Raw genomic sequence first — 12,358 nt, forward strand, 5'->3', positions numbered from 1 at the left:
CAGTTATTTCTGCTGCCGGGTTGTATATACATTTCTGATTTGGTGTATTTTCCATCAGCTCTCGTGTTACGTGTCAGAAACAGCGCCCACACACATCATTAAGGACATTCGCTCGGGAAATCATGTCATAATATTACTTATCCACTGATATAAATTCGAACGGTTTTACGACAGTAAAGTGATGGCCTATATATGGGGTAGGAGATGTTTAATTCAACATCCTCATTGATTTTCAATGAATTTACACTATATTATAAACAATACATCTTATATGAATCAAAGTTACATGAATTTGTGTTGGGTACTGACGTACTAAATTTTCAAAAAATGAAATTCAATAGGAAAAAAAAAATTCCGAAAGAAACAAAAGTGCCAAAATGAGTAGAAATGCGATTTAACAAGAAGATGAAAAATGAGTCGAGAAAAAAAAATGTAATCAAAAGTTTTTCGGCACGGCGATAACTTGGCGGTATTTTGTGCCTAATCAAAGCAACCGAGAAGATATTAAAGAATCGATACGTTTGAATGTGAGATCGCACATAAGCTATACACTAAGCCAATAACCTTTGTTTCTTTTTGAAATATTAACATTATGATACGATATTTGTATTGGTACTTTCGTGACAAATTGGAGGGGGGCAGAAATTATTACTCGTGTATTTAAAAATCGAAAGAATCAAAAACTGGGATAGTATAGTAGTAGTAATAATAATATATATAATAGGTGTACGGTTTTGTTTTTTCCTTGTGGACCATTGCATCACCACCAGCGAGACTGTGTCGGCACAAAGGCCAGGGAGTGGGCCTGCATCAAAGGGATGTTTGAGCCGGGAGGAATGTTTGAGCCTGTTGGTAAAGCGGCCATCGAATGCGTTGCTGCTGCTGCTGCTGCTGCTGTCGGATGCAGATTCTGTTGGTTGGCCGCCAAAGCTGCTGGTTGCAGTTGCATAGCGGCCGGATCAGCGGCCGCGTTGACTGCTGCCAGCCCATTCAGACCGAATGCGCTGGCCATGTTTAGGCCGGCATTCATATTAAAGGAGATGGCGCTCATGCAAGCAGCTGCCGCAGCTGCCGAATTAGTCAGCGAGCCTGGGAATTCGTGAGATTGAACAGCGCTGGCGGATTTGTCAGCAGGGCCGGCCATGCTGTAGGCACCGGCACCGCCGCCACCCCCGTTGGAGGCCATTGAATGACTCAAAGGGGTGGCCATGCAAGTCCGCCCGTTTCTGACCAGAACCGGGACGGCCACTCTGCGGGCCGGTGCCATCGACTGATGATGCTGCAGATCCTGGACGTTTTTCTCGTGCCGGGCCCGTTTGGTCTTGTAGCGGTGATTCTGGAACCAGATCTTGACTTGCGTCGGGGTCAGGTGAATGAGGTTGGCCAAATGCTCCCGTTCGGGGGCCGACAAGTAGCGCTGCTGGCGGAATCGACGCTCCAGTTCGTAAGTTTGAGCTTTGGAGAAGAGGACGCGTCGCTTGCGTTTCTTATTACTCAGGCCCTGCTGCTGCTGCTGCTGCTGCTGCTGATGGTGGTGGTGGTGGTGGCCATCGGCAGGGTTGTTGGATCGGCCGGGCAACTCCTTTCTCCTCAGCAGGGCCTTTCGCTGATGGTCGTCGTCGTCGTTGTCGTCGTCGTCGTCGGCGTCGGCGTCACTTTCGCTGAGTCCGTCGTCTTGCATGCGGGAGTCGTCGCGCAGATCGTCGCAGCTGCTGTGACTAGCATTGAAAACGTCCAGGTCACTGTCGTCCTCCATTAGGCCGTTGTTGCAGTCGGTGCTGTCCGGGCAGGCGTCGTCCTGGCGCAAATGCAATGAGTTGTGCTGGCCGTCCGTTTTGCAGGCGTTGCCGTGTCCCTCCTGGATGGGCGTCGAGCAAGTCGTGTCGGGACTCAGAGGCGTCGTCATTGTGACGTGGTGATGGCTGGCGTTTTTGGCCAGTCGCGATTCCCACCGACTACTGGCTGCCAGCGAGGAGGCCAGCGACAAGCTTTCGCTGCCGTGTGGGTGGTGATGTGCATGGGCCACTAGCCCGAATGGTCCTAAGCCTAATTCGACCAACAAATGACAATTAACATTTGAATGCTGAATCACATTTATTCCTCCCACTCTCTCCCCTAACGAGCTGTTATTAGAAGAGACCAGATTATTAGACATTTGAATCAGAAAAATAGTAATAATAGTATACACCAGGCATTCAATATAGATTTGATAAAAATAGAGTAAAAAACAAACAAAAATGGAAGTAAAAGAATAAACAGGAGGAAAAGGAGAACTTACTTAGGTTTCGATTTGCATTGGCTATGGCCGACGTAGGCCAGCGAGCGGCCAGGCTGTAGAGAAGATCCGTCGGATAGCCAATCGAGTAATCGGCCGTGTGGTAGCGCGGGAACGAACTGCCGTAAGGTCGCAGTTGATTCTCTTCGACCATTTGAAAAGTGGACGAGAACAAGTGGCTGTTGAGGAAACTCGCTTCTATCAAGAAATGAAATCACACATCAATGGACAATTACATTTTATTTGTTTGTTTTTGTTTTTTCCAAAATCTCGTCCAGTTGCTGAAAGATGAACGAGACGTCTTGGATTCACTGGGAATTTGAACGAAAGCTACGACTACCAACTCACTGAGTATAGACACAACTCACTGCTCAAACAATTAGTCCCACTTGTTTCAAATCAAATAACTACAATAATGCTCTTTTTATAAGTGAGGAGCCAAAAGATTTGAAAATACAATTTTGAAAAATGGCATACCATTTGCGGGCGATGATGAAATCGTTTCTGTTGAGGAGCTGGCCGCTTTGACGTTAGGTAAATCGAGAATGTCTTTGACGGTGAAACCCGATGGTTTCGATCCCCCAACGCCCGTCTTCAAGTCCGTCATCCTAATGGCACATTCGTTTCCATTAAATTTCGTTTGGAAAATCAAGCCTCATAACTTAACTATTGCTTGATTGAACCGTCACATCAAATGACATTCAAGTGCTTGAATGAAGCATTTTGAATGCATTATTAGTATGGAAACGTTGTGAAATAACGTCGTAATAAAAATCTGAATGTGGTGTATGAGCTTACTTTTTGGGTCCTTCACTTTTTGAAAGCACCATGGAATCAGCTAAAGAAGTTATCATCGTTTAGGCCAGCACGCCGTCAACGAAATCACTGCTAGCGGTTCTACACGTCTGCTGGATTCACTTTGTTGTATATATCCTCACTGAAGGGGAAAGAGTAGTTCCATGGCGTCAATATAATCTCTGTCCACTTGTGTAATATCGAACAAACTATATGCACAGCTTTGTGCACCGCAGACTTCTTGGCACTTCACGATATCAAGCCCCGAAAAATGTGACCAACTGGGAGAATGAAAGAGGGACCTTGTGTCGGACAAGTTTGGCCGTTGTTTAGTTAAACGAACGAGCAGCTTGGCTCCATCCAAAGTGACGAGTATATCGGCGCGTGCGTCCGGTGATGCTCTGCTGCGTCTCGTTTCCACTCGTATCGGATACCGAAAGAAATTCAACATTCGCTACTCTCAAGAGTGCAACCAAGACTCGAGCGACTCTTTAGACAGAGTTCGATGGTGGGCGGAGTCACACCCCAGAAAGGGGCTGGACTATTTCATCTAGCCTGGCCCAGCCCACGCCCTATATGTAATAAGGCTAACTCTATCTCCGAAATAGTAGTCTATACTAAACATACTTATATAGTGGAATTAGAATTACGCAAACCGTTGACCACATTACTACAGGCCGTGCTGTTATATAATCATTCATAGCATAACGACACACAACTTTTTGATTTTTGTACCGCTCAACTGGTTTTGCCTAAGAGTTATTTGTTATTTTCAATTCAAAATAAAAGGGTTCAATTTGATTCAATTTGTGGTCAAGAGAGAACTAGAAACTATTTGAACACGTCGTTCAGTGTAAGTTGAATACGGAATGATTATTAGCGTCTAGCGTTGTATATTTCTCTGCGGCTTATTCAAGAGTCAATTACGTGAAAATGGATAAGGCATCACATTGGTGGAGGCCGCTGGATCGGGGAGGGAGTCCACTGCTTGGCACCGCAGCAGAGGAGGAGCTTGTGAAAGAGAAAGCCACTAGAAACGACGACCAGCAACCACCACCACTGCTCGATCGATTAGAGGCACTCAAAGTTTCAGAAACCGACTATACATACGGTACTATTGTGCGATAACCCGTAGCTAGCTGCTACACAGAATGGACGTCGCGTGCAGTCAGTCCATTCGTCCATTGTGTCTGTAGTTGTTTTCTTAGTCGTCCTCATCCACTTTGAGCTTCCACAATGGGCAACACCGTTAAACCTAAATACACTGCAGAATGATGAAATCTCAAGTCAAAATGTCATGAAAATATTTCTCAAGTTCAACAACATTCATCGAAAGGGCTTTTATAGTGGGAACAACATAAAGCACTCGAAAGCTGAAATGAAACTTCATGTCTTTGCATTCCATTAGCATCAGAAATTCACAATCATTAGCGTTTCAATTCAACACATTGAATTAAAATTTAAAAAAGATGCAACTAACACAATAATCTGTTTCACGAATATTTGAAAAATGTTCAAGATCTCGGTGGTAGTTTGGATGGGTCAAAAGTGAGGTGCATGATATTCTCTCTTGAGGTGGATTATTATGACAAAAACGGGCAAAGAATAACGCGATTCGGTGAAATCTACGACATCCTCGGCTCGTCAACTTATTTCCGTCTCGCACGTAGATATTCTGGCATAGTATTTCTATTTGATTCAGTTTCTGAACCGAGCTCAACAGGCTCTGGGCTCTTTTCTGAGCTAAGGTGCTTATTAAAAGTAGCATGTCGTCTATAGGGTCTTGGTCCATTCTGAAGAGCCCGAAAGCCCTTTCAAAGATGTCCGAGCACGTTTTCAAATTAACGCTTTCGTCGACAACAACAGCAACACCTTTTCATAGTTTGGTTTGCGGAGCTTCTCGACATTTATTCTTCCAGACGGAAAGTTCACCACGATGCAAACTATACACACTTATTGGATACAGCAGCAGCAGCAGCAGCAGCAGTTTAAGTACTTGTCTATATGTAGGTGTCCGACTCCAGCGGCATCAGCTATATCTCAAGGCGAAGGGCTGTAGTATGCAAGCGTTTCTGACGTTCGCAGGACCTTATTTCCTTATTTAAATGAAATAAGGCAAGTTATTGGCTGGCATATCAAGTCAACGAATTGAAACACGTTTACCGTCGCATTTCGCTGCTGCGTACTTATACCTAATGGAGCTGCAATCTGCATGCTATCATCACGATGCGACCACCTATAACCTGCCAATGGGGTAAAGGTTTTTTAAAATAAAATGAAAAAACATGGCGCTATTTCTGATTCGAATTTTTTAATTATTTTCTCCCATCATGCAGCACTCCACTCAGAAAACAAGGAGAGAAAAAAAAAGGAAAGGGAATCTTAATAACCAGTTGAAAATTGACGTTTATTTAGGATAGGGTAAATAATAATACAAAAATTGATCATCGGATCAGAATTGGCAATTGGAGAGCTATAATAACGATTTAACGAAGCTTTTTATTTGAAGGCCTTTTCGTGGCGATAGGTTATATTAACTCGTGTGATAATATTATAGGTATTTATTGTTTGTCAAGGCATCTTACAGACGATACATTGTAAACAAGTCATTGAATTCCAGTAGGAACATTCAAATTATATTGGGAGCGAACCTACACTTTAATAGCAGGATAAACATACAAGAAACTAAAGGAGACGTTGGGATAAAATTCGCCAGTAAGAAAAAATGACCAAAAACAAAACAACGAAAACAACAAAAATGAGGTTCGAAAATGTAGTCGTAATTTTAACATGTCGTCATTTGATGTAAATTTGCTCTCTATTATAGGCCTATCAATCGTTCCTGAAGCTATTAATTTATTTTATAACCAATTTTTAAATGTACACACAGCGCTCAAATTCTCCAGTTTGTTTAACATTAGTAGGTAGCAATTTTAAAGAAGAAAAAGCAAATCAGAATCGGCATTAAAAAAAAAAGGATTTGTAGCTCATTCACGGCAGTTCACGATACGGTTCGTATTACTGCTACATCTGATGTCACCTTTTAATATATTAACTGTTAACAATAATTAGGCCGTTTCATCATCTGCGTATATAAAAGTCCTGCGATTACAAGTTTTCAAGTTCAAGTCTATATTATTGCAGTTGTTAACAGCCGTTGTTATCAATGGTAAACACGAGGGTAAACACATTCAATTAATTTGACGGAGAAAAAAGTGTCAATTTCTAAAAACTAACGCAGCAGCATTTTTGTCATTTCGATAGTTAATTTGTGCCTTTATGAAGAATACCTGGAATCTCTTGACTATAGTGGCAAAGCCAACTGAAATATAGACGTTGGATTCTTCTATTTTTTTTTCCGGAAGTCGATTTCCTCTTTTATTATAATCCTCCAAATTCGCCTTGCCTTTATGTCTCGTTTCTGAATATTGACCCCTCGGGTGTATCGCAGCGACGAGATTTAAAGGTGACAAGGCTGTCAAACTATAGAACCCCGCTGTTGTGTGTTTGGGGCCAACTGTGTTCAGTCGGTAAGCTTTTGTACGAGCTCAAGCGGGTGGAAAATGGATGGATTTAGCCCTTGCTTGGTCGCTATTTATTGGACTACAAGGGAGATGGGAACGTTTTCTACGAATGACCCACTTAACTACGAGCCAACGCTTTCCTTTCCTTCCAGTCCTCACCTTTTTTTCTCGACTGCAAATCTCTCATCCTCGAGCTAGTCGATCACTCCTGCTGCTGTTGCTCATGTGAGCACCACCATTTACCTTATCCGGTTTCTCACTCCCCTAGCCACCCTCTTCCTCTATCGGCAATATCGGCACACGGGGAGAGATTTCCAAAGCAGAAGCGACAAGGGCGTAGACACTCAATGGTTGACAGCCGATAGGCCTACCGCTTATAGATGTAGCTATACACCTACATACCTCCGCGAAAAGTATGGCTTGTGCACACCTACAACATATCATGTATAGTTGAGGAGCACAACCCTATGTCAAATCGGTCGTGCCACATTTCAATTTTTAGTGGGTAATAGACTGTACCGATGCTAATCTCATAATCAAATGCTAAGTAATACGCCCATCGTGATTACAAAGGGTTTAGAACATCCTATATATTTGGTCCTGTTTGACGATTGAGAATAGTATTCATCAAAAATAGTGATTTTAAAGAATAGAATTTCAAACACTACGAGTTGCATCATTACAAATTAATTTAGCAATAGATTTCAGTTTGGGAAATAATCATTTTTGATACTTACTGCAGTATCCAAATTAAACAATTAATCTGGGTTTATTGAAATGCTTTTTTTTTAATTGAATCAGTAATAACTCGACGATTTCGCCATCTAGGGTGCAATATTCGAGTCATTTTTTATGTACTATGTTAAACGGTTTAATGGATAGCGGCCGATGACGCGCAGCGCAGATGGGTTGCTCATGTGTAAAATAATATCTAACCAATCGCAACGTTGTTAAACTGCCAAAAAAATTTCGAATTGAATATGATACGTACCCTAGAAGTCGTTGCTTGAGTGTTAACTGCTCTATCATAAAAAAACAGAACTGATAAATGATAATCAGCAAAAAGCCAAATTTAATATTGATGATTCCTGTTAAAAAAAAATCTTTATCGGGATTAGTCTAATCGTGATCCCCACATTTCTACTGCCGCTGGTGTCTAACGTTTATTTTTTAGAAAAGAACTAGGCAACTAGCGTTCTGTAAACTCTATGGAGTAGCTTATTTCGTTACAGCCAACGACAACATTGCATTTGATATAGATTTACATCTCTAAATTTGCACAGACCGCGAAATTTGATTTTAAAAAGAGATCCGCCTAAAATCGACTATTCGATTTATTTCTATATGGTTAATTCAGAATTTTAGCTCAATTCTACCATTTTGGTAAATCCGATTTTTTTTTAGTTAAGTAAAAGTGTAGATAATAGATTGTCAGTCAATTCATCTCTTTTAAACGTGTACAGACATATACAGGTAATCTGTGAGTAATACAATACATATTCAGAATCACTTTGACAGCTGAAACCAACAACGCCGGACAGGAAAGATTTACTTGAAGTAAGGCTAAGCGATAAACTAAGGCGATAGTGTTTTCTCTGTTGATTCTTTTCTGCAGCAAAGTAGCTTGACGTGTCAAGGAAAACAAGCTTTAGACGGATCTTTTCAACCTAAAAGGTTCTTCTCGTGTATTATAGTTATCTGCTTTCAAAATCTAAAACAACTTGTGATCACGGTTCAACCACTTCCAGTTGTCTGACACAAAAAGTTCAAGGAAACAAAATAAACATTTAGAAGCGATTACTAAGTCAAATTGATACACCATAAGATTATTTACCGCCCCAAATTATTCCATTCATTAACAGAAATACTACATTGTATTATTGCGGCCAATTAATGCTGATACAATTTTTTTCAAAACAGCGTTCAGTGCGTTCACCCCCTTCAAGCCAAGGCAAAAAATTTATATTTGAGATTGTAGGGAACTGATTTTTTCCTAATTTCATTGAATCTTTTATGGCAAGTTTTAGTGACAGGAAGTAGCAATCTCAACAAATATTTTTTTGCTAAATTTCAGTTTGCTAAACATTTTTGTTTTCTTTTTTAAATATGCCATCTTTAAATCTTGAATTATATTTAACTCAGGCTTTAAACGATACATTTACATTTTTGATCAGCTCGATTGTTTTATTACTTGATAGCGAGTTGCTATAAGAAATGTATTCCAATAGAAGAAATAGAATTACAAAGAACTATTGGAACGAATTCATGATGGTACAGCTAAGATCTAACAACTGAAGTTGTTCATCAGCTCCTTCCGCCAAACGGTGATCACAAATCTAATCAATAGAAAATACGATTGAAAAAATTGAGTTAAACTAAACGCGACAAGCCTATAGAAATTAGCACCGGTAATCGTAACAAAAACTTTTGAATGAACTTTATACCGCCAGCTTTTCGCATATCACGTTCTTCTGCTTGGATGAAAGTTCTGTGGAAAAGACGATTCGTTCATGCAGTTGGTTAAGAAGCTGGGAAACCGAAAATCCCTCAGCCGAAAAATTGTTGATAAATGACTGCATTGCATCATATGATCCGGAAGTACATTTTTCAAGCAGGCCTTCAATCCAACAACTTGGCACTCTCTTCAATAAAAACATAAAATATTCTTTAAATGAGATGGTTAGTAAAATATGATTTTAGTACAACTAGTAATTCGAACGATTTATATAGTTTTTTGGCATAAAAAGGCGCATAAAAACCTATATTATAGTATACAAGGAATTTGAACATCCATCGAAACACAATAATCAACGTATAACTCCGATAGGAAATAATACTTCCATCTACTACGTTTCCAACTTCACAAAGTAATAAATAAAACAATTATTTAAAAAACTTACCCCTGTAATTTCATAGATGTCTTCAATGGTAGGGCATGCTTCAGAATTCAAATTGGCGATAGATTGAAGAAAAGTAATCGCCCTTCGAAGATCCCCTTCGGATGCTAACAAAAAATGAACCAGATATGTTAACCGATAAAAATGTATAGTGGAAGGATATATGTGTGTATGTACCTTCGATTAAACTTTCCAAAACTTCTTCTGAGCATGACATATTTTCAGCAATACATATATGTTCTAGTCTTTTGACCAAAATTTCGCGAGCTGATTTTTCAATAAATCCAACTTTTACATGTTTACACTAGTCACAACATTTAACAAATATCTTACGGAGTGGTTTAAATCTAAACTTGGAGCATCTTGACGTTAAGGGCTCTATGATGCGGCTTACGTAGTTACAAATCAGGCAAAACCGAGTCGATTTCGTCTCCTAGAGAAATTATCACGTTTATGGGAAACCTTAAATATAAATTGCTGTAGAATTTATTTTGAAATATTACCTTCTCCATGGTTCGGCGGAGAGCCGCTTGTGCAGCACCTATCAGAGTTAAACAATGTCAATTTGAATTTTTATATGCCAATAATTCCTAGATACTAAATGAAATGCTATCATGGAAAATGGTAAATTTAGTTATTGGCTACACAATTAAACACTATAATAATTTGTAAAAAAGTTTTTTTTTAACCACCTGTCATAGAATCTGCTTCATCCAAAATCACAATTTTGAAAGGAGGGCATTGTTTTCCACTGTACAAATATAATTAGTTAAATACAACAAAATATAGTGTGCTACGATTTCTTAAAAAAAAAGGTTTCAAAACTTACTCAGGTCTAACTGAGCTAACAGTTCTTTGAGAGAAAATCTTGACTTTTTCTCTTACAACTTGGATACCTCGTTCATCTGATGCATTCAATTCCAAAACCCTAGATCAAAAACATTAGCTTGTGCAATAAGATCTCTTCTGTGAAACAAAACATTACATAGGTTGGAAGAAAAACAATTTACCTATCCTTGTAAATATCACCAAAAAGATCTCGGGCAGCTGCTAAAATGGTGCTGGTTTTACCAGTACCAGGTGGACCATAGAAAAGCAGATTTGGAAGGTCAGCTCCTTGGAGTGATTTTTGAAGTACTGCAACTACTTCTTCCTGATATGAAACTTCATCAATCGTTCGAGGACGGCTGGAGTATGACAAATGATTAAAAAACTGTTTCACATATTATAAAATAAAATTCAAGTTTGTTTACTATTTCTCGACCCAAGGTATTAAAGAATGCTTTTTTTCTTCAACATTTCCAGGAAGTAATGGCACTCCACTTCCCTTAGACTGATTAGAGAGCTTTCCAGTTTTTAAAAATGAATCCATTTAAGCAATTCTTGTCATTAACAGACTACGAAAAATTTGAAGTAGAGACTGCGATCTTTTTATCTCGCGCACCAGAGATGCTTTAGCTTGTCGCTAGGGGCAGGTCGAACGATTTTGAAAAAAAGCAGCTCTATTAATTTTGTATGTCTATGATAGCTCTCCCCGATATTCCGGTAATTATTATTTGTAATCTATTATTATATAACGGAATTCGATGGTTTGATAAATAAATGTTACCCCCCATTTCCTCTACATTTCTTTGCTGGTTCTTGACTTCTTGTTGTGGCTTGTAGGTATTGTGCAATGCTGTGTTGTTGTTGTTCCACTTCGCGGGTCTTTAACTCATACAGCGTTGAATGATTACTATTACTGCTATTACTAGAATGCGCGTGCGCCTTGCGCGGACACTAAAATGCGCGGAATTTGTCTTGCGCGGAAAAAACTAAAATCAGAGCTATAGATGTTATACCATAGACAAAGACCACTGGTTGAAGCTCTTCATAAGAAAATTAACATGGCCAACTGTCGCCAGAATTCTTGCTACCCTTCCTCCGATTTCTCCAACCCCGTATTACTTGTCCTGCCCTCTAGTGTACGTTTTCATCTCTACACTCTGCTTACTTCTATTCAATTGCAATGATTAATTGATTTCTCTGCTTTTGTAATTAGCTAATGTCAAAATTTAATACAATTTGACTTCTTAATAAAAATTTTTAAGGCAAAATTACCTAAAACTATTAAACGCCAGCAAAGAATTTTACCAAGACAGAAGGAAAACAATCTTCGTCTGCAAAACCCTTCGTAGCCTCGGTGCAGTACAGTACTTTGTCCGCTAGAGGCACTACAATCGATACGGGAGCTCGGGGTCAGTAGGGATAGGGCTAAAAGGATAGCACAGCATCAACCAGTGGTCTTTGTCTATGGTTATACCAATGAAAAAGTAGTAGATGCCAAAAAATCGTGCGCAGTTTACGCCGATGCGCACCACAGCGGCAGATAGCATAACTAAACTTTTTATTACGCTTGACACTTAGCGTACTTCAAGAGACGAGACGAGAACCGACTGCTTGTCGAACAAAGGATCTTGAAGTACGCTAAGTCCAAGCGTAATAAAAAGTTTAGTTATGCTATCTGCCGCTGTGGTGCGCATCGGCGTAAACTGCGCACGATTTTTTGGCATGTCATACTACTTTTTCATTGGTATAACATCTATAGACTCCTGGTCGCTTTACGGCTGTGTTGGCTTCTCTATCCCGGTTTCAGGGTAACAGTAAGCCGATTTTCAGAGATTTTAGGGCGGAGCCTGTCAGAATTTGTGAAGTGGAAACGTTAAAAAGAGCCATCTAGGCTCTCAAAAGTAGCTGAGCGTAGTAGCTGACACACTCACTTGAAGTTTCCAAATCGGCTTACGTTTACCCTGAAACCGGGATAGGGAAGAAGCCAACTCAGCCGTGAAGCGACCAGGAGTCTAGCTCTGCTAAAATGCGCGTTTAAA

The 12,358-nt window shown here is 40.0% G+C and overlaps 2 protein-coding genes across 2 annotated transcripts; both read right to left on the bottom strand.

Moving 5' to 3' along the window:
* Positions 1-225: 225 nt before the first annotated feature.
* Positions 226-3,567, bottom strand: LOC124207580 (homeobox protein Nkx-2.3-like). Its single transcript, XM_046605119.1, has 4 exons — positions 3,074-3,567; positions 2,753-2,883; positions 2,279-2,473; positions 226-2,046 (listed from the first exon to the last, which is right to left on the bottom strand). The coding sequence occupies exons 1-4, from the start codon at positions 3,127-3,129 to the stop codon at positions 761-763; spliced, it is 1,668 nt and encodes a 555-aa protein (XP_046461075.1). The 5' UTR covers positions 3,130-3,567; the 3' UTR covers positions 226-760.
* A 5,209-nt stretch (positions 3,568-8,776) lies between these two features.
* On the bottom strand, positions 8,777-10,953 carry LOC124207528 (replication factor C subunit 4-like). The gene is made up of 10 exons (XM_046605039.1): positions 10,745-10,953; positions 10,502-10,678; positions 10,321-10,419; positions 10,184-10,242; positions 9,995-10,032; positions 9,825-9,924; positions 9,669-9,758; positions 9,495-9,598; positions 9,039-9,236; positions 8,777-8,930 (listed from the first exon to the last, which is right to left on the bottom strand). Exons 1-10 carry the CDS (start codon positions 10,861-10,863, stop codon positions 8,844-8,846), a joined length of 1,071 nt encoding a protein of 356 aa, XP_046460995.1. The 5' UTR covers positions 10,864-10,953; the 3' UTR covers positions 8,777-8,843.
* Between the last annotated feature and the right edge of the window lie 1,405 nt (positions 10,954-12,358).

Source organism: Daphnia pulex, chromosome 11 (genome assembly GCF_021134715.1).
Source record: "Daphnia pulex isolate KAP4 chromosome 11, ASM2113471v1".
Classification (NCBI taxonomy): Eukaryota; Metazoa; Arthropoda; class Branchiopoda; order Diplostraca; family Daphniidae; genus Daphnia; species Daphnia pulex.

Coding starts and splice junctions, on each gene's coding strand:
- LOC124207580 (XM_046605119.1), bottom strand. CDS start 3,129: ATGATAACTTCTTTAGCTGATTCCATGGTGCTTTCAAAAAGTGAAGGA. Junction 2,884..3,073: donor AAAAGTGAAGGACCCAAAAA/GTAAGCTCATAC, acceptor ATGTGCCATTAG/GATGACGGACTTGAAGACGG. Junction 2,474..2,752: donor TTCATCATCGCCCGCAAATG/GTATGCCATTTT, acceptor ATTTCTTGATAG/AAGCGAGTTTCCTCAACAGC.
- LOC124207528 (XM_046605039.1), bottom strand. CDS start 10,863: ATGGATTCATTTTTAAAAACTGGAAAGCTCTCTAATCAGTCTAAGGGA. Junction 10,679..10,744: donor ATACCTTGGGTCGAGAAATA/GTAAACAAACTT, acceptor GTCATACTCCAG/CCGTCCTCGAACGATTGATG. Junction 8,931..9,038: donor TGATATGCGAAAAGCTGGCG/GTATAAAGTTCA, acceptor TCTATTGATTAG/ATTTGTGATCACCGTTTGGC.